This window comes from Mustela lutreola, chromosome 9 (assembly GCF_030435805.1).
Source record: "Mustela lutreola isolate mMusLut2 chromosome 9, mMusLut2.pri, whole genome shotgun sequence".
Lineage (NCBI taxonomy): Eukaryota > Metazoa > Chordata > Mammalia > Carnivora > Mustelidae > Mustela > Mustela lutreola.
Window position 1 is genome coordinate 84347875 of NC_081298.1, and position 26051 is coordinate 84373925.

At 35.3% G+C, this 26051-nt stretch overlaps 1 protein-coding gene across 2 annotated transcripts in view; it reads left to right on the forward strand.

The window, feature by feature from the left end:
• The first annotated feature begins 25 nt into the window (after positions 1-25).
• The window catches only part of REL (REL proto-oncogene, NF-kB subunit), a 32069-nt gene continuing 6043 nt past the window's right edge, over positions 26-26051 (forward strand). The window contains exons 1-9 of one of the 2 annotated variants that reach the window (XM_059187750.1): positions 26-359; positions 9799-9941; positions 10427-10575; positions 15584-15675; positions 22076-22216; positions 23332-23436; positions 23995-24207; positions 24743-24811; positions 24935-25006. In XM_059187750.1, coding sequence (XP_059043733.1) covers positions 350-359; positions 9799-9941; positions 10427-10575; positions 15584-15675; positions 22076-22216; positions 23332-23436; positions 23995-24207; positions 24743-24811; positions 24935-25006 — 994 coding nt within the window. In that variant the 5' untranslated portion in view covers positions 26-349. The remainder of the gene's footprint in view (positions 360-9798; positions 9942-10426; positions 10576-15583; positions 15676-22075; positions 22217-23331; positions 23437-23994; positions 24208-24742; positions 24812-24934; positions 25007-26051) is intronic. The other variant, XM_059187751.1, reaches the window with a different exon arrangement.

Below are 26051 nucleotides of genomic sequence, written 5' to 3' on the forward strand. Positions count from 1 at the left end.
CGGGGAGGCGGTGGTGAGGAGCCTACGTCAGCCGCGGGAAATCCCCCTCCCGCCAGGCGGCCTGCCTCTAGGCCCCGCAGGCGCTCGGTCCTCGCGGCGCTCCGCCCCCTGCCCCTGGCTCCCGCACCTCCGACGGGCGAAGCCGGGTGATCCGGAACGCTAGCATTAAGGGGGTGGGAAGGTGTGAGCCGCAAACCCCGAAGAGGGCGGGAAGGAGGAGGAGGCCCCGGGGGTGGTCAGGGGGACTGGGGGTCCCGCCGGCAGAGTCCCTCCGCCGCCGGACCGACGCGGGCTGACTGTGGCGGCCTCGCGTCAGGACACTTGGAGGGGCGGCGCGGTGAGCGGAGCCATGGCCTCGGGTGAGTGTCTCAGACGCGGGACTCGACCGCGGGCAGGACCTTGTCCGGGGGTCTTTGCAGCTCAGAGTGTCGGGGTCTCGGTTTCGGTTGTGCGCGTTGTCTTTTTAAAATCGCCTCATCTGGCAGATTGTCAGCCTAAAGTTACCTGGTTCGGGGTTTTGCGTGCGAAATCAAAGTCATGCTCTGTAATTTGATGCCATTATAAGAGCCGGAACCTTAGAAATTCCCAGCGACTAGATTTTTAGGATTAGGGAAGTAACACGAATCTAAACGAGGACGGAGAGTTCTCATATTTAAAAATTGATTTATATTGAAATGGTGGTTTTATGTTTTAGAACAGGAATGAAGAACCTTCAGACCTCAGGAGTGCGCTCCTTTTTTTTTAGTTTAATTTCATCAAACGCCAGGAGGTGACCGCTGATGTGCTGACAGTTGTACAAAATGAGGTGCGGCTTTAAAAGTCACCAGTGCTATCTTAACAGGTCTTAAGTGGAAATGTTGCTTCAACAAAGTGGATGATTTCTACTATAAAGCGGGTACTTTCTAGCTTACGGAGAAGTCTTTTTTTTTTTTTTTTTTTTTTTTCTTTGTTGGAAGAAAGGGGGAAGGAGTATCCGCGCTTAATTTAAAATAGGAGTGGAAATGAAAACTTTACATCACTAATGTAACGATTCATTTTCAGTTAATAGATGCGTAAATCTCTTGCTGCGGGGGGCGGGGGGCGACGAGTTTACCAAGGAACAGGTTAGAGGGCAAGGGAGGGAGTCTCATATATATAGCCGTGGTTTAGATCTGCCTGTAACCTAAAGGGAAGTAAATCAAGTAGACTGTGTTTGAGTTGGACCTTTACAGGATTCTGGCAAGGTTCACGGGGCCCTTTCCCGGCAGACGGAGCAGAGGCAGGGAGGCCTGGTAGGGTAAATTAGCGCTATTCTAGGAGGCTGAAGGTTTGCGGGGGGACTTGTTTCTGGTTGACCCGCGTCCTCCCAAGACCCTGGTTCAGTGACCCTCAGAGGCTGATGTCTAGCTGAGAAGAGGAAGTAGAAAGCATTAAAGGATTTTTTTTTAAGGGGTTGAGCAGAACAATGCCAGAGCTACTGCTGTAGGCCGAAAAGGAAATTGGGGTGGTTCACATGACATTTGATTTCAGTTTGTCTGTGGTTTTTTATGTGCGAATACAAGTGTAGTTTAAAATATTTCAACTTTCTCTTTACCCACTTCAGTGACCCCAAACTTTCAGATAATTTTGTAAATTTATAATTTAAAAGCACATTTAGATTGAAAGTCCAAAGATGATCTGAAATATTTGGCTAATTTATTGGTTGACAGAGATTTTGTATGAAAGTAGTCAAGAATGGTAAGCGTTATAAAAAAAAGGTCAGACGCGTTATAAAAAAGGTCAGACTGCTGCCAATTTAACCAAACTTCATTAATTTGTGGCATGAGTGTAATACTTCTAATTCTTTTAAAGAGAAAAGAACCATTTACACAGAGGATAACGTAAGACCTAAATCATTCAAAAATGTGATACGATTTAAATTTGTTTAATGGCACTATAGTTTGTGCTGTTGTGAGGACTGATTCTCTAAATTGAAGGGGAAAAAAAATTAAAGGAATGAAAAGTTGTAGGGTAATTATCTTTTTTTTTTTTTGCCTTTTCTGAAGTTACATTAAAATGGAACTATTTAAAATATGACAAGTTATTTAAATTGTAATTTAGTTGTTTGAAAACTGCTAAAGAAATTTTTAAAAAGGAATCTTAGAGTATTTTTCTTAGTCACTTGTAAAGGCCTTAGAGAAGAAGATTCAGTAAATTATAAATTCTAATTGTTTTGAAACAGTAATTGAACCAAAAGAGTAATAGGAAAAAAATTTTGCTTAGTTAGTTATCACTGTCTAGTTTAGATTATTTGTAGTAAAGTAGTATTAAAACCTCAAAAAGTATTTTTATTGATTACCAGGCACTTAAGACCATTTCTTCTTTTCTCACCGGATGTCATATGTAAATAGGGATGTGTAGCCGGATTTGTTACCTGTAAAATAACAAACGTAAAAGTAACAGATCATAATCTCATTAGCAAAATGACTTAAGTACCATGAGTAACAGGGAATTTAATTTATAGATATATAAAAATTATATATGTGTGTGTGTGTGTGTGTGTGTGTATAAATGATTTTATATGATTCTAAATTTTGTTCAGGTAAATTGCCAAATAAATTATTTAGGATTTCACAGATTGGGTTCTATTAAGCTGTCGTTATTGCCTTTTTTTTTAACTGTCTTTTAACACAATTGATTAGAACAGGTATTGTTAAGAAAAATGTTCCCTGTCCCATGTAGGGCATGCATAGGCAGTCATTACGCTATACATATGATTCTGTTTCATTTAATGTAACCAAAGTTAGCTATTTTGCCTGAATTTAAAGCTTCTCATTGTTCCTGTAGAAAGTGCAAAATATGTTTATGCACATGTAAGTAGCTCTGTTTACTAGTAAGTATGGTAAAATGTTTTAAAATTTGATAATTGATTTTTATTCACAGTTTTCTTTAGTATAGTTATGTTCTGTCATATAATAGGAAGTACATGAAGAAACTTTTTGTAAACCACACTACTTCCAACTCTGGTGTAAATTTCAAGAGAACTGTAAGTATTTCTCTTGAGTAAGGGGAAAAATATCAGTGTAGGTATGATGCAACTTAATCATTAATGACAGAGCTGGAAGCTGGAATTGACAACTAAAGCAAAATACTTTTTTTAGGTAGAAGCCTACACACTATAAACACAAATGCTATATCTGAAATGCCCCACATGAAATGTAGAGACAACAGCTATATAAAAGCATTAAGATGATACATGACAGGGTAAAGAGAATGAATGAGTGAAATGGCTAGGGAGGAATTGTGATGAAATGATACCAGGAATGTCTGGGTTCTGTGTAGTATCTTTCCCAAATACAATGTAAGAGGCTCAGAATTTCCTTTTGTTCTGTCGTTCTCTCATCTGTATTCTCTGCATGTGATTGGGTTTGTAGGCACGTGACCCGGATACTTGCATGGGACATACTTACACTAAAAAAATTTCTTTGTTTAATTCATTTTTAGGTAGGCATCTTGTAATTTTTATTTTTGAATCTGGAAGTCTTAATCAAGACAGATGAGTTGGTACTGCCTTTTACTTTTAAGTTGATTAAATACCTGAGTAATCTGGAACAGATATTAAATATTTCTCTACTTTTTCATTCTGGAAGTTAACATTTTTTTTTTTCAAGATTCTCTCCCTCCCCACCGCAGTGGAATCTCTATTGTGCAACTCTTGCATCTTTTATTTACCTTCTGGTGCATACATCAGCCAAATACTCCTCTGAAAATTCCCTTACGTGGATGCTTAAGACTTCTTTGAGAGGCAGCCTCCAATACTGGAATAAATCTGGACTTTAGCCCATAATGAACCTGGTTTATTCCAGTTCTACCACTCTGTGATATAAAAATGAGAATAACTACTACAGCATCTTGTTTTGAGGAACAACAGAGACAATTCATGCCCATAAATGTTAGTTTTCTTATGTAGTGGAGCTGTTTGGAGACTTAGACATCTAGGAAACAAGAGCTACTAGAAGTAATTGGCACTCACTATTGTTTGAGTATCCTGACATTCTAGAATTCTGTGAAACCTTGAAAAATTGTAATAGACTAGAACAGATGCTAGATAGAAAGTCTTTCAAGAATATATGAGAATGAAAAAAAAGAATATATAAGAATGTCCATTTACTTTTAAACAGTTTGAAGTGGTTTTCTGTATTTTTAAACTAGTGGAGAAGAATTTGACAGTGATGTTTGGAGGCAGCATACCTTTTTTCCTTTGTCCACTTCAATGATAGTAAACATTCTGAAAAGAAAGTGAATCAAAAATGTCTTGATAATTGCTTGTTATAACTTCTCCTTCATTTGACTTCTTTTGTACCTTCTGTGTTAGTCTTTTTCTAGTATGTGGGAATAGGCTTAAGTTTTCATTGCCCTTTTGTTAATTGAATGCCATTCTATGTATGTGAGAAATGGTTACTTTAAATTTTGATCATAATTAGGAAGAAATGGAAAAAGTGTGTCTTAAGGTAAGGAAGCTTACCGCCATGATTCAGTTGGGTTCCCAGGTTTGAGGAATGATGAATAGATCTCATTTTCTTTTTCTCCAGAGTGAGTGAAAGTGATACTTAGAAAAGTGTATATTGTTAGCTCCATCTGCTCCTTCGGCTTTCAGGTACTCTATTATCCAGTACTTTTGTGAGGGAGATGCAGTCTGCAGTTATTCTCAGCTGTGGTGTTGACACATTAGTGTGTGATCATTTGCTTGCCGTATTGTAAGAAATGTTACTGATGATAATCACAATATTAATTTTGTAAACAATTTACCTTTTAAATAGATCAGTGTGATTAAAGGTGATCCCTATCATAATGCTTTTTTCCCTTGCTTATATTTGGCTAAGCTTTTTAGAGTGGGAGAGAAAGAGGAGTTAAAGCCGTCAGAATTAAAAAAAAAAAAAAAAAAAAAAAAAAAAAGTCGTCACATTTCCTCTGCCTGGTTTGTCTGTCATCCAGCCCATACTTGTACGTGAATTTTTGGATTGCTTCTCTGGATATGTGATTCTTTAAGCTTCTTTATGTTTTAGGGCAATGGTTCTTAATCAGGAGTGTGTTAGAATTGCTTGGAAGGCTTTTTCAGAAATATGTTAGGGCTTTATAGATTTCTGTTTCTATTCAGCAGATCACAGGTGGGATCAGGGTATGTGTGTTTTTTGAAAAAGCTTCCAAAATGATTCTGGCATACACCCCACTATGAACTCTTCCAGGAATTTCATTGGATCTAAATACTCACTTGCCTGTGGCAAGATGCATTATTTTCTTAAACTAAGTTGTATTTATTTTAGGTTATTTGCTATAATGTTATTCTGACTTTACCCCCGGCTGTTTTTATGCTTTTCTTTTTTTTTTTTTTTAATTTTATCCATTGGGATTCCAGCTATCATATTTGCTAATGTCATTCATAATTTCTTTTTTATAATAATAATTTAAATTTATCACCTATAAAATGGGAAAATAATTCCTGTTCTGTTTTTTATGAAGATTAAAGTTGAGAGGATCAAATGAGAATATATGTAAAGTACTTTAAAACAGTATTATAATTACTGTAATTAATTTTTTCCTGAACAATTAATGCTGGTTCCCGGTGCTAGCCATAAGGTGTTTTTTTGTTTTTGTTTTTGTTTTTAATTTTTAATTTTTTATAAACATGTATTTTTATCCCCAGGGGAAGCCATAAGGTTTTAATTAATGTGTTTATTTCTGACAATTGAGGCTCCATTTTTAACTTGTATTTCAATACAACTTTTTAATCTTAAAAACTGAAATAGCACTCTTTTTTGCTTAAGTGAAAATAAAAACATAGGTATATCTTGCAAACATTTTGGCTGTATTTGAAATATTATTTGGGTCAGTATTAGCATTTTACAGTATTGTTTAAAAGGTAGGGGTCAATCCCAACTTTGCAGTATTGGTTTAAAAAAAGTTCAGTAATCAGCTTGCTTAGAACCACTTTGGAGAAATTTCAGTACTTTTCAGACATATAGTGATTCGAGATAATCTTAGTTAGGAGTACTTATTTTCCCTACAGTTCTCTGATTTACATTTTACCTTCTACTCCATACAAGACTACAGTTCAACATTCTATCTTTAGGAAGAAAGGCCCTTTAAAACAGTGCTGAGGGAGGAAGTGACTGGTACATTATACTGATGCATGATATAAACGATTAATAGCTGGGAAGTATTTTACAATAAAATACAGATAAATTAGACTATGAATAGGTATAAAGAGTAAAAAGTGTAGCAGTTCTAATACCTACAAAGCACTATTTTTTTCCATAGTAGTGGAACCTAATAGGGAAAATATGATTAATCACGATTACTATCCTTTGCTGTTTGTATAACTTACACAAACAAAAAGATTTTTAGATTTTCAGTTATTCACTCCCCAGATATTTACTGAATATCTATGTGCAAGGCACTGATGAGTACGTCACAATTCCTGCCTTCAAGTAGCTTGAAAAGAAGTAGAACAAGTAGTTTTTTTTTTCAAGAAGAAATAAAACAGTGAGTCTTCCTTAATTTATAGTTATTTGGAATAATTGCCATAAACAAAATACTATGATAATTTAGAGGAGGGGGAGATTATTTCCAGCTGGGGAAATGTGAAATATTACAATAAAATATTACCTGGTTGATCATGAGACTTTTTATAAATAATGAGCTTGTACAATAGGAAGACTAGATTTCAAAGTTTTTTTTTAAAGTACTTGATTTTATATGATCACTGATATTTGCCATTATTATAACTTTAAACCTATAAAAATCATGTTATTTTCTCTTTCAACAACTGCTTTTCTCTTGTCTAGAGACTTTTTTCACAAACATTTTCTAGTTTAAAGAAGCATTGTGTAACCAATGAAATATTTGAAAAATCACTATGAGCCTAGCACTTTTATTCACCCTTCCCCCAAAAGTTAGCTACTTACCATTAATGATGTAATTCTGTATCAACTTCCCACCAAGACACCTTTAAATAAGTAGTGGGCAGGGATTTATTTGACCTTTAGTTAAACCACATACATTATTTAAGATATCACTTAAAAAAATTCTGTTGAGTATTTTGAGCTATTGAGAGGAAAATGTACTTTCTTTCAAATTCTCCTGCAATGACATATGAGGATGTAAAATATTTGAAGTGAAATGTGAATTTGAGTTATTCATAATATACAAGGATATATAAGTATGTGACATTGAAATACCCATCTGCATGCCTTACATTTTTCAATAAAATAAGTGTTATGAATGTGATTAGATTAAAGTCAGTTTTACCTGGCTCTAATAGTATCTTTACTCAGTAACCCAAAGTAGAAACTGTGGAGCCTCAATGATTCTTTACTTGCTCTTAACCCTAATGTTCAGTCAGTTGCTAGGAACTGTCAATTTTATTGAAATAATCCTTCACTCCTGTTATCACTGCTAGATGTCAAATCTGCCCTCACCGTTGCCCACAGTACTGTCACAGCCTCTAAACTGATCATCATACTGTCTCCTTTCTTTTCAACCTGTCCACTGCCATCAGAATCCTCACTCTGAAATGTCAGTCCAGAGGCGCCTGCGTTGCTAAGTTGGTTGGGCAACTGCCTTTGTCTCAGGTCTTGATCCCAGGGCCCTGGGATCAAGACCCACATGGGCTCCCTACTCAGCTGGGAGCCTGCTTCTCCCTCTGCCACTCTCCCTGCTTGTGTTCTCTCTCTCACTATCTCTCTGTCAAACAAATAAATAAAATCTTTAAAAAAATAAAATGTCAGCTCGATCATATGATTCCCCTGCAGGAAGCCATTCATTGATTCGTTGTCACTCATGAACTAAAATCCAAATCCCTAATGTCCTCTGTACTTTGAACCCATTTGTACAGATTACAAATGTCCTTCAGCGTTTGGTTCTAAAGGTAGAAGTGTAATCCACTTCCACTGTGGCTTCATTGGTCATTTAAAAACTCTTCTTTTGTGCTGCCCCAGCTTTGGACACATTGTTCCCTTTTACTAGAAGGCCTTCCCCTCTACTCTCCCTACCTTTTTGCTTCATTAACTCTTTTTCCTTTGTTTTTGACATAGGCATGCCTGACTCTTTTGCTCTATCATTTTATGCACAATCTTGTTAGCATAAACAAAATTTTGTTTTTTTGGACTCTTCTGTAGTCTAATAATTGGTGGTTTTGCCTCATTGTTCTATAAAATTCTTGAAAGTACCGGTTGTTACACCATCATGATATTACTATAAATCATTGTTTTCAAGAAATGATATGAAACAATAGTAGACAACATTTATTGAGTATTTGTCATAGGCATGATGCTTGTTAAGAACTGAACACATACTACCTTGAATCCTCACAAAACCCCTATAAGGTAGGTACTATTACTATTGTTCCCATTTTATAGATTAAGAGACTTAGAAGATACATTGCCAGGATCCTTGCTGTTAAGATATGGCAAAGTAGGACCCAAAAGGCTCCTTCCTAACACTGTACCAGTAAGACCCATTGTATTACCCTTTCTAAATATTTATTTGCATTCTAACAGAGGGTACATCTTTAATCAGAGAAATGGATTATCTAATTGTAGGAATTTAAAAATCACTTAACCGATGGAAGGAAAATGGGTTTTTTTAAAGTGGAAGACATCTTTATACCCCTGAAATAGACACATTGCCAAGTACCCTACTTGTAAGCATACTTGAGTGTCTTCATTGAACTTTTCATTTCTATAATATGGATAGTAAGAAGGGTAAAGATGCATATGTTTTAGACAACTTTATTGGCATATAATTAATGCATGATACATTGTACATGCTTAAAGTTGCAATTTGATAGTTTTTGACATATGAATACAATCTTTAAATCATCATCACAATCAAGATAATTAACATATCCATCATCCCCCAAGTTTCCCCATCCATTCTACACCCTTTTTCTTAGGCAGTCTGTGATCTGCTTTTTTTGATTATAGATTAGTTTACATATTTTAGAGTTTTATATAAATGGAATCCTACAGGATGTGCTCTTTTGGTCTCGCTTCTTTCAGTCAGCTCAACTTTTTTTAAATTGGAGTATAGTTGACACATACATTAGTTTCAGGTATATAACATATAGAATTCATCCATGTTGTATAGATCAGTTCATTCTAAAGTTCATATTTTGAATTACATTTGTTATAGAAAGTGAGTAATTTTCTTTCCTCTGTTGTGTCTTCAGTAAAGAGATTTAGATGGAACTGATTGAAAATTTTGTTGAGTTTAAAATGAATACTTCTGGAACTTAGTTAGATGTTCTGTGTATCAATCCTTTAAGATTCTAGGGGAGATTTAAAAAAAACTTAGATATTCTTTCTGCAATGATTTAAATGCATTTTCATTTTCAAGTAGCAGTCCACTGTTAGGAGTCTAAGGTAAAATCAAGCAGTTCAACTTATTTTGGAGTATGATATTGTACTTTCGAAGACTATCTTCTTTACCCTCCTGGGGGAATCTTGAGGGATATCCTTGTACTTGGTCTTACGTGTAAAGTGAGTATCTCTGAAGTAGAGAACTCAGAACTTCACGTTGGCATTAGCTCTTGATATTAAATGATAAAGTGCTAACCGATGAATATGATTTGAGTAATCTTGTGTTAACACTGTATAGGAGCTCAGTATGAATGGGAGAAGAGGCACCTTTACCATCCAATCTTGGGTAATTACATTTCAACCTATCATTTAATATTGGGAGGGAAAATTTTTTAGTATGCTATTTTGAAAAAAACAAAATGGTCCAATCCATTATTACTATTATTGTAATCTTACCCTCCTCCTTTTTTTAAATTTTCAGGTGGCTATAACCCATGTATAGAGATCATTGAACAGCCCAGGCAGAGGGGCATGCGTTTTAGATACAAATGTGAAGGGAGATCAGCAGGCAGCATTCCAGGGGAGCACAGCACAGACAACAACCGGACATACCCATCTATCCAGGTAATAGACCCTTCTCTTGTATGTATCTAACTTTTAATTGCTCCATATTTTATCTATAGCAATCACATGAAAGGACCAGTTTCTTCATAGTGTGCTCTCATTTCCACTGTGGCTTAAATATATATTTTCAAGGGATATTTATGACATGACTGTGAATATAAGAGCATGGCATTTGGTGACCCAACATCCAATTATTTTCTCTTGCTCCATGATAATATTTTGGTATAACTTGTTTTAATAGAAAACAAACAGAATCAGATGATATAACCAGTTGAAATCAGTGCAGAAAATAATATGTCAAGGAATGGAGAGGTAAATTCTTCCCTTCTGATATTCCCTGGATAGTTCCATCCAAACTGTATTTGCCAGTCAGTTGGACTTTATCTAGTGCTAACTACATTATATAAATTGAACTCTCTTTTAGTAGGTCAGTTCTGAATGGGATCAATTTATGAATCATATATTTAATTTCCCCCTTTTTTCAGATTATGAACTATTATGGAAAAGGAAAAGTGAGAATTACATTAGTAACAAAGAACGACCCATATAAACCTCATCCTCATGATTTAGTAGGAAAAGACTGCAGAGATGGCTACTATGAAGCAGAATTTGGACAAGAACGCAGACCCTTGTTGTAAGTACACAGCCACAGACATCTTTAGGAATAGGATAAACAGAGGATTCTCTGTTTCCTGGACATGTACATCTGTTAACAGGATAAAGTGATTTCTCATTCTTCTATTTACTATAGTAGACATTTAAATTTTCTTAACTCTTATATTAGAACCTCCAACCTCCCTTTTATTCTTTATTAGTAGACACAGTCCATCAGGGTAGCAAGAATACTTACTTATTGCTACTAAAGGTAAACCTAAACTTATTTTATGTTGTGGTTTTCTTTCTTAGTGTGAACAATCTCTGAAAATTTTTCTTGCATATATTTTTACTGTCCTTTCATTAATAGTTAAAATTATCAGATATGGGGAAACCAGCTGGTAACCTGGAGTTATTACTTAGAAAAGGACAAGTATAAAAGTAACATGATGGTAGTTCTAAGATAAGAAAAATGATGTAACACCTTGGTGTTGGTGAGTCTGCCAGAAGATGGGCCCATTCATCATGTTGGTGATAGTATAAATTAATAAAATCCTTCTGGTAGGCACTTTAACAACTACATAGGAAAAGCCTGAAAAATATGAATGTCTCTTGAACCAGCAATTCTACTTCTAGGAATTTATCCTCAGGAAAAAATTAAGCATGTTCAGACATTTAGCTGTAGTGATGTTCATTGCAGCTTATTTTGTAATGGCAAAAAGTTAGAAGCAATCAAAATAATAAACAAGGAGGGATCCGTTAGACAATCTGGTACATCCATGTAGTGTACTCCTATGTAGCCTTAAAAATAACATTGCAAATATCTCTTTGTATAAAAAGATATCCACACTATGTTAGATAAATAGGTTTTAAAACAGCATATGTGATTTAGAAAAATCTTAAAAAGCATATGTGTACATAGACTTGGTAGCATATACACTAAGGTATTAATAGTAGTTGTTTCTTGGTGGGTAAGACTGGAGTTTTATGTTTTTCTTTTTTTTTTAATTTTTATTTTTTATAAACATATATTTTTATCCCCAGGGGTACAGGTCTGTGAATCTCCAGGTTTACACACTTCACAGCACCCACCAAAGCACATACCCTCCCCAATGTCTATAACCCCACCCCGCTTCTTCCAACTCCCCTCCCCCCAGCAACCCTCAGTTTGTTTTGTGAGATTAAGAGTCACTTATGGTTTGTCTCCCTCCCAATCCCATCTTGTTTCATTTATTCTTCTCCTACCCCCTCAAGCCCCCATGTTGCATCACCACTTCCTCATATCAGGGAGATCATATGATAGTTGTCTTTCTCTGCTTGACTTATTTCTCTAAGCATGATACGCTCTAGTTCCATCCATGTTGTCGCAAATGGCAAGATTTCATTTCTTTTGATGGCTGCATAGTATTCCATTGTGTATATATACCACATCTTCTTTATCCATTCATCTGTTAATGGACTATGTTTTTCTTTTAACTTGTATTTATTCTGTGATTCATCTTTTATAATGAACATGCATTACCTTTGGAAAAATGAACCTAATTACAATAAGGAAAATGTTAGTAACTTCCTTATATATTAACAGTAACTATCTAGAAAATATACTTTAAAAATATTCCTCTTAAAATAACAACACAAAACAAAAAAAATCTAGTAATACACATATGGCGAGAAATATTTCCTATTTATATAGTTTGACCTCCCAACACTATTTTACATTGTGGACCACTCCCTTCTTGGAACATTCTCATTTCTTGATTTCTCTGAGAACAGACTCTCCTGTTTTATTTCCTACTTCTCTGGCTGTTCCTATTCAATCTTAATTACAGACAGTTAAATTCTTAGTTATGTCCAATAATGCCCTTTATGGCTCTCCTGCTTCTCTGCCCAGTTCAGGATCCTGCTAAGGATCACACACTGTATTTACTTGTCGTGTTAATTTACTTGTCATGATTATTAAAGTTTCCTTTGATTTAGAATAGTTTCTCAGCCTTTTTTGGTCTTTCCTGACATTACCATTTTTTTTTTTTTTTGAAGAGTCTAGGCTACTTGTTTGAAGATTGTTGAATGTGGATTAGTCTGAATTAGTCTGAATGGTTGCTTGTTTATATTCATGTTAATATGAGTAACATGAATAATATTTTCATGTTAACATGAAACATTTTGGATGAGAAATCTACAAAGGGGGTGCTATGTTGTTTTCAAAATAACCCTTCAGGAGACATGGGATATTAGTGTTTTCCATTGGCAATATTAATTGGCATTCTGTTACAAAGAAAAACTTTCCCTTTTTTCCTTTCCCCATTAAAAAAAGAATACCACTGTAGACCCATGGATTTTTATATTCAGTGTACTCTAACTAGTCCATTACTGGCATTATTATTTTGATGTGCAGATTGACCCAGATTTGACCAATGCAGGCCCTTTCCGCCTGCTTCCTATGTCCTTTTGATACGCTTCTGTCTTCCTTGGGGCACTTCTTTACTTTCTGACACAGCAAAGTGTTCAGGACTTACTTGTACTTTTCTTGCCCCAGCTCTGAAATCAGTTTTTTCTAAGGAGCCCTTGTTCCTTTCAGTGGAGAATGGTATTTTCATTGTCTTTTTGACATATTCTCTTAAATATATCAAAAGCACCTCAACTAGAATATGGCCCAAACCCTGACTTTTCCATGATAGTACTTCTTTCTTCTCAGTGGGTCTTCCAATGTGCCTTATCTCAGTGGTTGCTGTAAAAGCCCCCAGACACGAGTATCATCCTCGCACCCCTCACCCAGGCACACACATTGAATTCATTAACAGGTACTTCCTAAATAGTTCCTGAATCTGTACACTGCTCTTATTGATCTCCATCATTACACTACCCATAGTCCAAATGTAGGCTGCCACAATAAACCCCTGACTGTCTTCCTGCATCAACTCTCTTTGTACCTCTTCCCCCCAGCTCTGTCCTCCACTTTAGCCAAGGTGACTTTCTTAAAAATTAATTTATTTGGAGTGATCTTTTCAAATACAAATCTGACTGTCATATTCCCATTTAAAACATTTTAATGGCTTTATGTGGCTCTTGGAATAAGGGCAGTATTCCTTATTGGCCCACAAGGTTCACAGGGTCTGCTTGTATTTGTAACCTTCATCCTGTGCTCTCCTTGAAGTCCATACTCCAGTCCCAGAGGCCTTCCTCTAGTTTCCTGTGCTCACAAGACTCTTCTGTAGGGGCCTTTGCTTGTTCTGTTCCTTCTGCCTGAAGTCTTTACTCTCCTCTTCCCCTCCTAGTTCATCTCTGTTTATGTTAAGTACCACTTTGTACAGTAAGCTTCTCTGTCCTTCCTGAACTGATCAACTCTCTCCTGTCATAGGTTTCTATGACATAGTGTATGTCTCCTTTAATAAAACTTGTCATGGTTTCAATTTAGCATTTTTTGCATGTGATTATTTAATGTTGATCTGTCTGCTTCACTAGGCTAGAGGTCAGCAAACTTTCTCTGTTAAGAGCCAGATAATAAATATTTTAGGCTTTGCAGACCATATGGTTGCTGTTGCATCTGCTCATTTCTGTTGTAGCATGAAAGCACACATAGACAATGTGTAAACAGATCAGCTTGTTTGTGTTCCAAAAAATCTTTATTTAGAAAAACAGGTGGTGGGCCGAGTATGGTCCATGGGCCACAGTTTGCAAACCTCTGCATTAGACTAAGCTCCATGAGGAGAGGAATTGTAATGCCCATTATTTTCTCGAGTTTTTGGTACAGAGCAGGAATCCCAAAATTTGTTGAATGACTGAATCATGAATGAATGAATAATAGTTTCAGATAATCTTCATGATCCTTGGTTTCCTTGTGTCAAAATTTCAAAAATCTCTCATTTCTAATATTCTATGAATAGCAGTCAAATACAATTTTTCAGATGAAACAAAATTAAGTAGTGTATAAATATAGTAAAATAAATAATTCTTTAAAATCTTTCATCAAAGAAAAAGTGAGAACCAAGGTGTGAATCTTTCAAAGAAGTAGAATACTTTTGAGGAAGAGGATTATGGGTTTCAGGGTTTCAAAAAAGGATTATGAATTCAAGATTTATTTTTTAATTATTGGAGGCAAAGGAAAGAAATGCCAAAGATACTTTAGGAGCTAACAAAATGACAAGTATGGTGAAGGTGCAGAGCATAAACATAAGGCCCTGTGAGCATGGAGAGGAGCAAACGAGGCAGGCAGCCTCCCATTGCCTAAGTGCCATGTGAAGTTTGAACAAATAGTAATGTTATTATAACCAAGTTTTGCTTCCTTATTCACACCCACCCAGCTTTAATGATGTCATGGTTTTTCCATGTGGGAACAAGTATGACTGGTGGTGGTAGGGGAGTTCCCCCTACCATCATCTGTGCTAAAGATATGCAAATTAGTAATATTTGTAGCTTTTGAGAAGTTTTCCATAAATGACATTTTGAAACTTTTGCTAAATATTATCGTTCATATTAAACATCTTTCTAATTTAAAAGAAAACATTTCAGTGCTTTCTTATGAATGATTATTATAACTTCATGTAATATAGCATAAAACACATTCCACTGCTACTAGTAGTGGAGTCAGGGCTCAAAAATCAAACGTCCGTGGAATAGATCAGGTGTAAGAGGACTAGCAGGCACTGTAGTAAATTGAAGAGCCTTGATTAAACGGGCCGCAGGTGATCGGCTCCATCGAGGTGCTCCTGTACTCTGCTGTGTCCAGACCTTTAGAATGTTCAAGAGAAGCCAGAAATCAAGATGTTCATATGCAATTACTGGATTGTTAAATGATAGTAGAGTGTGTGCTTTTTTTTAATACAGGCAACACTTTTATGGGCTCAGCAAAACATACCAGTGGGCCTCCTTTTACAACTTTTTTGCTTGGGAGGTCAATTTTACGTTCCTGTTAATGTTCATCTGTTTTGGTGTATTTGATATAGGCATAGAATGTACCCTTGATTTTTGCAGTATTTTTTGGTAAAACTTCATTTATATGCCCTTGTGTTTAACTATAATACAGTTTGAAAGCTCTGTTTTCCTTTTAGTTTTCAAAATTTGGGTATTCGTTGTGTGAAGAAAAAAGAAGTAAAAGAAGCTATTACTTCAAGAATAAGGGCAGGAATCAATCCTTTCAATGGTAAGTAATGTCTGAGAGAATTATTTCTGTTATTTGCATATTGACCTATTTGTGCAAATTAATTCTGTTTGTGTCTTGAACTTGTGCTTTAGAAGCTGTTCTTAAGTTTTTTGATCACTCTTCTGCTTGCTGACAGATACCTGTATCTGAAGAATGAAGAAAATTTAAAACCTTTCATAGTGTTGGGGAAAAAAAATTCTCTGACAAACAAGGCTTTCTGGTATCCATGGAGAGGGACATTGTATTCTATAAGAAAATCTCACAAATGTTCTGATTTCTTTTTGAATGTAGCCTTCCATTTGCCACTCCAGCAGACAGTATACATTACCTTCTCTGCATGTGGTTATTTAAATCAGGTCATACTCAACAGCGAAATTTAAATTAATCCCAGTGTGGAAGAAGACATATAGAAATAGTAGAAGCTATACAAAATACCTTCATAGTATATTTGTGTATAAGGCTAGGTATTTACTGGTTAGTGGGTTTTGTCGAGGATAGTGTGATCTGGTGTAGCGCCTGGCAATTGTGAGCACTCTGTGTTGTTTGAGGAGATGAATAATTACACCAGGCTTAATGCTGGATCCACACTAGGGTAGTGTCCACTGTAATATCTTCTGCAGCTACTTCAATAGGCATAATGCAGGAACTGGACAACTATAACATTTTCAAAGAACAGATCTCTTAAATAGATTTAAGATCTCCTCATATTGTTGGTTTGTGTTTTTCCTGGATATATAAAAATAAATTAAGGGTTATGAAGATAATTTAAGGAATATGTTCATAACCAAGTACTGTGTTTTTATGAACCATAATGTCTGCATCTCTTCTCCCTAGGTCTTTATTTTTTATACTGCTTAGTATAATGCTCTAAACAAATCAGCTTGTTTGTGTTCCAAAAAAATCTTTATTTAGAAAAACAGGTGGTGGGCCTTCTTCCCCTTCAGTTTTCCTCATCAGAGCAGATGACTGTTAATTTTGGTGTTTATTTTTCTAGAATTTCCTTTATACATGTATATCTGTCTCCCTAATTTAGGAGCTTAGCATCTCATAGTTTTTACAGTGGAGACTACTGTAGTGTAGGATGCCAGCATTTAGCTTGGTGTAGTCATTCATTTGTTCAAACAATACAGAGTGCTTACAGTTGTTATCCAGCAAAACCTACGAAACAGTAAATATCCAGCTGTATACACAACTATATGCATGTATTTTTTTATATAAATAGAACCATGCTACACTGCTGCTGCTTTTTTCTTTTCACATAGGAATAGATCTTAAATATTTTGCCATGTTACTACTTATAAATCTATTTTACTTTTTAACAGAGTGCTCTACTGTTTGGATAGACCAGTTTATTTAACTAGCCATCTGTAATGAACATTTAGGTTATTTTCATTTTATTTTAAAAAACTCCACTGAACATATATACATGGAGTTCTTGTGTGATTATTTCCTTAGGATAAATGTTGGGGTTTTGTTTTGTTTTTTGCTTTTGTTTTTTATTTAAGTCCTCTCTACATGGGGATCAAACTCATGACCCCGAGATCTAGGATTGCTTGCTCTTCAGACTGAGTCAGCCAGGCACCCCTAGGATAAATATTCAAAAGTGGAAAATTTCTGTGTTAGGAATATACCCATTTTCATCGCTAAAGTAAAACCCCAAACTTATAAAGAGTCCATCTAAGTCCAGATGTAGTATAAATAAGGAATCATGTAGTATAAAACGAGAATATCATAAATAATAGCTACCATGTATTAAGTATTTTTTCTGTGTCAAGGAGTAAATGTTAAGTATTTTATGTATGCTATATATTTAGTCATTACAGCAGCACTGCTTTATAGAAGAGAATCCTAAAGCTTTGGTTATGTAATTTTCCTAAATTATGTAGCAAGTACAGGTGGCAGAGCTAGAGTTCAAGTCTCGGTCTCCTGACTCCAGTGGAAAAGGCATTCAGAAAGGAAGATGCAGGAGTCAAGAAGCAGATGGACCCTCTAGAAGATTTTTAGGTTTTTTGTTTTTTACCAATCCAGAACCAGGCATGATGTTAATAATAATCATATAGCACTTAGAATAGTTCTTAGTACAAGGTGCTTTGCATATTTTATTTTACTTAAAAAAATTTTTTTAAGTTTATTTCTTTCTTTATTTAAGTAATCTCTACCCCCAGTATGGGGCTCAAACTCACAACCCCGAGATCAAGAGTTGCATGCTCTTCCAACTGAGCCAGCCAGGCATCCCTTATTTCATTTAATTCTTACAGCAACCTATGAGGTAGGGTCTATTGTTATCTCCATTTTGAAAATAAGGAAGTGAAGGCACAGAAAAGTTAAGTAATTTTCTCAGTCATAGAACTGGTAAGTGGTGGTGCTGGGATTTGAACATAGGGAACCTAGCTACCAGGCTTATGATCTCTCTACTGAGCTACCTAGGTGGATTTAGGTTTAGGGAAGGGAGCAGTCCTACCAGTTGGGCCGTCACAGTATTTGTGGTTTTGGTTGTTGTGTTGTTTTTTGTAACATCCATTTCTTCCCCATAACCCTTTTGGTCTCTCTAGTTGAAGGACTATCTCACAATTTGAGTTGCGGAATCCACCGGACCCTGTTAGAGTAATCTTAGAACAGTGCTTTTAGCATATTATTCTGATTAAGAATTTGGAATGACTCCTTTAAAAGTTTAAAAACTAAATGGCCCTAAATTGAAAGTCTTAGACATGTAACTCCAACATATCTTTCCTGCCTTCTCTTCCACTAGTCCTCTTCATAAACCCCTCAGTGTTCCCGCAAATCTCTATTGTTCACCCTACCCTGACCATCTCTCAGTCCATTTCCATTTTCCAGAGGAATGTAAGCCTACATCATTTGTAGCCTGAAGCCTGGACTGTTGTTAGCCCCTAAACCTGTGGTCCTGCCTCTGTTTTTTATCATCTTCCAAACACTTTATACACTGCATGCAAAAATATCCTTCTAAAGCCAGTAGGAATCACTTCAGAGCTCTACTTACCATCATTCAGCACACCTAACTTATAGTAATAAACAACAAAATTTTACAAATTGCAGGTTATATAAAACAGAAAAGGGAGAATATAAATCTATATGCAAGAATATAAATGTATATATATAAATTACCATCATCCCCATTTTATAGATGAGAAACAGATTTTATTTTTCTTTTTAAGATTTTATTTATGTATTTGACAGACAGAGATCACAAGTAGGCAGAGAGAGAGGGGGAAGCAGGCTCTCTGCTGAGTAGAGAGCCCGATGCGGGGCTCTATCCCAGGGCTCTGGGATCATGACCTGAGCTGAAGGCACAGGCTTAACCCACTGAGCCACCCAGGTGCCCCAAAGTAAGAATCATTTTTAATAGTCTTTGTATTTTCACATGATATTTGATCTCTAGAAACCAGACTGTCACATGTGATAGCATCAGTCTATGGATCAGAATTTGTAGATCCTATTCTGCTAAGCATTTCCAATTCCATTGGCTTTGTTTTCTTTTTTAAAACCCAGGAGAACTGAGAAACTCCTTTGTTTCTATATATCATAAATATATATCACAAAAACCAAGTCAGATGGTTTCTTACAGTTCAGCAGAAATCTGTACATGAAGTGATACAGCCATGAAAAAGTATCAATTTAGCTCTGACAAATTTCTAGGTTAAGTGGTAGAATGTGAACTTGCAGATCCCAAAAATAAAATAAACAATCAAAGAAAGGATAATTCTACCTCTGAGTTCAGGTTATTTAAATCAGTTTTTAGTGTTTTGAGTTTTTTTTAGAGAAATTAGATTTTGTTTTGCTTAGATGTACATTTTAGGTTTTATTTCAACATTCTAGGAAAACAATAACATATAACAATCTATTTCTATTATGGAAACTACATAAGAATAGAGAATGAGGCCTACTCTAACCATCTATTTATATTTATAACCTCTTGCCCCCAATTAAGGATTCCCAAGCTCCTTACATTGCTGATACTCCCCCTTAGCACTTTTCATTATATAATAAATTATATAATACACTTATCTAGTAAATTTGTTAATTGTTGGTCTTTCTTCACAAAAATATAAGCTCCTCAAAGGCAGGAATTTCTGTCTGTTTTATACACTAACTTACCAAAAGCACCTAGAACAAGCTAGGACTATAATGACTAAATGAGATAAAAACCTGTTGAAGGAATGAATGCACATAAGTAGTTAAGATGTGTAACCTACTGCACAGAAGTAGAAGACTTTTATCTCAAGGCACTTAGTCATGAAGATATTTAATATAAATACACTATTTAGGTACCAAAGTGAAATATAACTCAGTTTCATCATAGATCCTGTCCACAATGAGCATGAAATGCATCTCAGAAGACAACTGATGCATTAAATGATGCAACAGATGTCACAAACTTTTCATGACCAATTGCTGATCTGGTATCTTTCAGTTCTTTTTTTTTTTTTTTAAAGATTTTACTTATTTATTTGACAGAGATTACAAGTAGTCAGAGAGGCAGGCAGAGAGAGAGGAGGAGGCAGGCTCCCCACTGAGCAGGGAGCCTGATGTGGGGCTCGATCCCAGGACCCTGGGATCATGACCTGAGCCGAAGGCAGAGGCTTTAACCCACTGAGCCACCCAGACGCCCCCTTTCAGTTCATTCTTAACTCCTAAGGTATAGCTCCTTCAGGGCCCAATCAGAGTATTGGGCATTTACCAGATCTCCCCTCTTCAGTAGAACCTGAACACTTTTATTTTTCCTCTATAGGCTATTGAGAATTTATCTCAACTTCACATTTTGTTAATGACATCCTACAAAATTGGCAGGCTCTATCTAGAAAAAAAGAGGTCTCTTACGAACTTACCTCTCTGGGTTTTTGTGATATTGGGATTTATAATAAATATATGTTTGCTCTTCACCCCCATTCCCGGCAAAGAACTCATAAAACTCTTGCTAAGTGATAACAGCAAAAAACCTGAAAGGAGTATCTTTTGTTATTTGTAATAAGCCCCTTTCAGCCACACCTGTTATGTCATATTATGATAATGATACCAACACCTACATCGCAGGTGTATATTTTGACCTTCTATTTGAACAGATAAGTTCTTGTAGATGCCTTAAAATGCTTGGTTTAAGAATATTTGGGAATATTTTAAATGTTGTGATAGCTGCTGAGACTGTGAGCATAGTTTAAATAAAAAGTCAAAATCAAAATTCTACTGTCATTTTGTTACTGCCTGTAAGACTAAAGAATTTGGGTTTTAACAGTGTTTCAAATTTAGTATTTCAAATTTTAATACTTTCTGAAAAATGAAAGTTTTCACATAATTGTATATTTTATGCTTTTAAAAAATATGACTCTGTTATGATTTATTCCTACGGCTTATATTATTTGAAAATGTGGTTAATGTTTTCTTTTAGAACCAGATTTCTTTTCAGATATCAATTTAACAAACTGTCATCACATTATATCTGTCATAAAGGTTTTTATATTTTTTCAGAACTGCAAATTTTTCCTGCGATAGCATTTTTTGTTTGTTTTTTTAAAGCAAACCTAATTTGGACATAAAATTTTTTTATGGAAACTGCTAGCTACCTTATATCATCTATTATCTTCTTAATATTTAATCCGTAAGATACTATTCTGAAATTTAGTAGATATTTCTGTATATGTCACCTTTATACAAAACGCGTAAACATGTAAAATTTTCTAATTAGAGTTCAGTTTTCAAGAGCATGGGTTCAGGATTCACTGACTTCTTAGTATGACTTCCTTCTCTGCCACTTCCTATCTGTGGAACTTCAGAGAAGTAATTTCACCTCTTTAAAATCTGTTTCTTGGGGCACCTAGGTGGTTCAGTGGGTTGAAGCCTCTGCCTTCTGATTAGCTCATGATCCCAGGGTCCTGGGATCGAGCCCCGCATCGGGCTCTCTGCTCAGCAGGGAGCCTGCTTCCCCCCTTCTCTCTGCCTACTTGTGATCTCTGTCTGTCAAATACATAAATAAAATCTTTAAAAAAAAATCTGTTTCTCATCTATAAAATGGGGATGATGGTAATTTTTATACACATTTACATTCTCTCATAGAGAGTTACGTTCTCCCTTTTCTGTTTTATATAACCTGTAATTTGTAAAAATTTGGTTTTTTATTACTATAAGTTAGGTGTTCTGTTCTAAATTTCAGATGATTTAGGATAGTTACTTCCTGACCATGCACATAACTTAGTGAATAGTGTTAGTGACTACATATTATAATGATATAATGATAAAAGGCACTTTTGAGATTGTATACTGTTCTATCTTGTTAGTATAGACTGCAGGCTACTTAGGGTTATTGAGTATGTTGGGCAGGGAGGAGGACCTAGCAGGATTTTAGTTCTATGTGACTATTTTACATCCTTAAAAAAAATGTACTATTTAGTCCCAGAACAGCAGGTGTTTGATACCGAAGATTGTGACCTCAATGTGGTGAGATTATGTTTTCAAGTTTTCCTCCCTGATGAACATGGTAATTTGACAATGGCTCTACCTCCTGTTGTCTCTAACCCAATTTATGACAACCGTAAGTACTTTATTTTCTTCTATTTGTAGTATTAGCTTTTTTTTTTTAGTTTAATTTTATTAAGTATTTTGGCAGTTAGAGAAAGAGTATGTTCATTATAAGAAAAATTCAAGCATTACTGAAATAGCAAGAAGAAGACATCTTTGATCTCCTCCTCCAAAGACAATCACTATCCCTAGGTACATATTTCACCGGTTTCTTTATATATAAAAATACATCATCACTGTCATTCATACAATATACTTTTGGCAACATAAAAAAAATCATCATAGATCCTTTTTAAAAAATTTTTTTCTCTTAGCAATGTATCTTGAGCCTTTTTCCCTTTTGGGTGCCTTGTTCTCTTCAGTAGCTGCGTTATTTACTTATATGGCTCTATCACAATTTTATTAACTCATTACCCTATTATAATACATTTGGTTTGTTTCCTTCTTAATTTTTTTCCTCTAACAAATTGTACTTCAGTAAATAATATTTGCACAAAATATATGCATATTTTGTGCAAATATGTCTCTAGCATAATTTTACAGAGGTAGAAATATTGGCAAATGCTAGATCAAAGGATATGGATATTTGTAGTTTTAAAAGATTATGAAATTTCCCTCAAAGTTTTTGTGTGCACGTGTGTGTGTATTTGCTCTTATGTATGCATTCATTCATGGTATATTACTGCCTGTTTTGCATATAGTAACATAGTGGAACATAGGTCTATAAAGGTGGATCAGATTATCCTCATCATGGAGAACTTTGAATTGCCAGGGAGAGTTACTGAAATTATATTCCTAATAGAAAGCACAAAACTGCATTGCTATAGGCTTATAGTTAAGATTTGAGAGATTAATCTGGTGACAGTGTATGAATGGATTGAAAGAATCAGATTTAAGTGGAGGATCTATCATTGCTGAGAAATGAAGTCACAAGGCTGTAAACCAGGTTGGGAGTGTAGTTAGAAAGGAAAAGTACAGCTGTAAAGGATTAATGTAGTGTCCTTAATTTATGTATACACTAAAGCTTTTATCTGTCTTGTAAATTGTTTCCCTAGAATTCTCACCATGAAAAAGGAATAAAAAATATTACTAATGCAGAAACCCATTAAAACAATCCTTTATATTTAGGTGCTCCTAATACTGCAGAATTAAGGATTTGTCGTGTAAACAAGAACTGCGGAAGTGTCAGAGGCGGTGATGAAATATTTCTACTATGTGATAAAGTTCAGAAAGGTACTTATTTGTCTCATTGAATTTAGAATATACAGATCTAATACCATGATAAATTCACTGTAAATTGAAAATAATCTTAAATTGAAAGTGCAGTTAATACATCTAATGTACCAAACACCATAGTTTAGCTTAGTGTACCTTAAACATGCCCTTACATTAGCCTGCAATTGGGTAAAATGACCTAACACAAAGTCTACTTTAATAATAAAGTGTTGAATAACTTACATAATTTATTGAAAACTGAAAGTACTGAAAGTGAAAATCAGAACAGTTGTGAGTGTATCTGTTGTTTACCCTCCTGGTCATGTAGCTCATGGGGCTTGCTGCCACTGCCCAGCATCTTCAGAGTGTCATACAGCCTATCCCTAGCCTGGATTTTGATTTTGATCTTTATCAAAATCTGAAATACATGTTCTACTGAATGCATATCACTGTCACACCATAATCAAGTCAAAAAATTGTGAAGTTGAACCATCATCAATTAGGGGCCGTCTATATTTTAGATTAATAGATGGATTTTGTTTTCCATTGCTTTTCCTTTGCTTTCGTGTTCACTAGATGATATAGAAGTTCGGTTTGTATTGAACGACTGGGAAGCAAAAGGTATCTTTTCACAAGCTGATGTACACCGTCAAGTAGCCATTGTTTTTAAGACTCCACCATATTGCAGAGCAATAACAGAACCAGTGACAGTAAAAATGCAGTTGCGGAGACCTTCTGACCAGGAAGTTAGTGAATCTATGGATTTTAGATATCTGCCAGATGAAAAAGGTATGACTTCTTGGTGGTCATATTTCTTAAAGTTAGTTCTCTTGTAAGATATATTTGGATACAGTAAGGTTTATTCATAATTTACATTTTATTTCCTGGAAGTTTTCAGTTTTTTTTTTAATCAATTGATTTTTCTGCTCTTTGCCTCTCTTTGGAAAGGAATCTAGAATAATTTCAGAGTATCTGAACTGTTTATCAAAATTTATTGTATATTTGAAGTTCTGTTTTTGTCCTTATTGTGCCCTTTTTATAGTTGGAAAGCTTGCCATTCAGAGTGGTCTCCATTTTGGTTTTGTCCTTATCTGCCCTTATTGCATTAGTTGATATTATTGCCTTATAGGTGTTATAAGAAAACAAGATGAGTATTATACCCTTTACTACTGACTTGGGACACATTCTGCAACACTTACTAAATCCAGATCGTATACATTTGTTTAATGCACCTTATGGGAATACAATACCTATTTATTTGTTAAAGGAGAAACAGCATAAACCTATGATGATTCACATGCTTTCCTGGTTTCTTTTTAACTAGATACTTATGGCAATAAAGCAAAGAAACAAAAAACAACTCTACTTTTCCAGAAATTGTGGCAAGATTGTGGTAAGAGTACTTTGGATTGATTTGTATTTAAATAGATTTTGGGTTTTTTGCTTTATTCAGTTTTCCAAATTTTAACTGATGTTCTTTTTTAAATTGCTTAATAATGGAAAAACTTTATCCCAGCAGTTAATTTTCCTGAAAGACCTAGACCTGTTACCCTAGGATCAACTGGAGAAGGAAGATTCATCAAAAAAGGTATTGCCGGGGGGAGGGGGTTGGGGAGAAGGGGGTGGGATTATGGACATTGGGGAGGGTATGTGATTTGGTGAGTGCTGTGAAGTGTGTAAACCTGGTGATTCACAGACCTGGGGATAAAAATATATGTATATAAAAAATATATGTTTATAAAAAATAAAAAATTAAAAAAAAAAAAAAAAAAAAAAAAAAAAAAAAAGGTATTTTATCCTACAGAGTATTCCTTATGGTCAAAAGACCAGTGCTTTGCCCAATATATTGGAATTCCATTCTTAGGAATAAAAACTGCTTCTTTGCTATTTTCCATGCCCACAACTTTTTTCATGCTTTGAATATTAAATGAATTGATCTCCTCCACTTCTTAAGGTCCTCTTGGAAACTATGATTATGTTTTTGGGATTTATTGTTTGAGAAATTACATTTGTTCATATGGTGGTAATTTTATTTAATTACAGTATGTCATGGAAGAAATGGTTTGGATCTGGCGAGTTGCCTATCTTTAAAAATAAAGCTTCACTGGAACACAGCCATGCTCATTTGATTACATATTGTCTATGGCTACTTTTTTTTGCATGATAGTGGCAGAATTGTGTAGTTCCAACAGAGGCTGTATGGGCCACAGACCATAAAATATTCAGCCCTTTACAGAAAAAAAAAAAAGTTGTGAACCTCTGGTTTAAATCATTGAACCAGGGTTATTTAACTAGAAGTCTCTTCTTCCCTTTATATTCTTAAACCTGTGCTTTTTAGTATGTATAGCAGTAATTTACTATATAAATAAATACAGAATCTTTAATTTTTACCTGACTGGGAATTTTATAGTACCTTAGAATTATATATATATATATATATTTCTTTTTAGAGACCTGACGAGAGAGTGACAGAGAAAGGGGAGGTGGCAGAGGGAGAGAGAGAATCTTAAGTAGGTTCCATGCCCAGTGGGGAACCTGACTCCAGGCCCAGTCTCACAACGCTGAACTCATGAACCGAGCTGAAATCAAGAGTTAAACACTTAACCAACTGAGGCACCCAGGTGCCCCTAGAG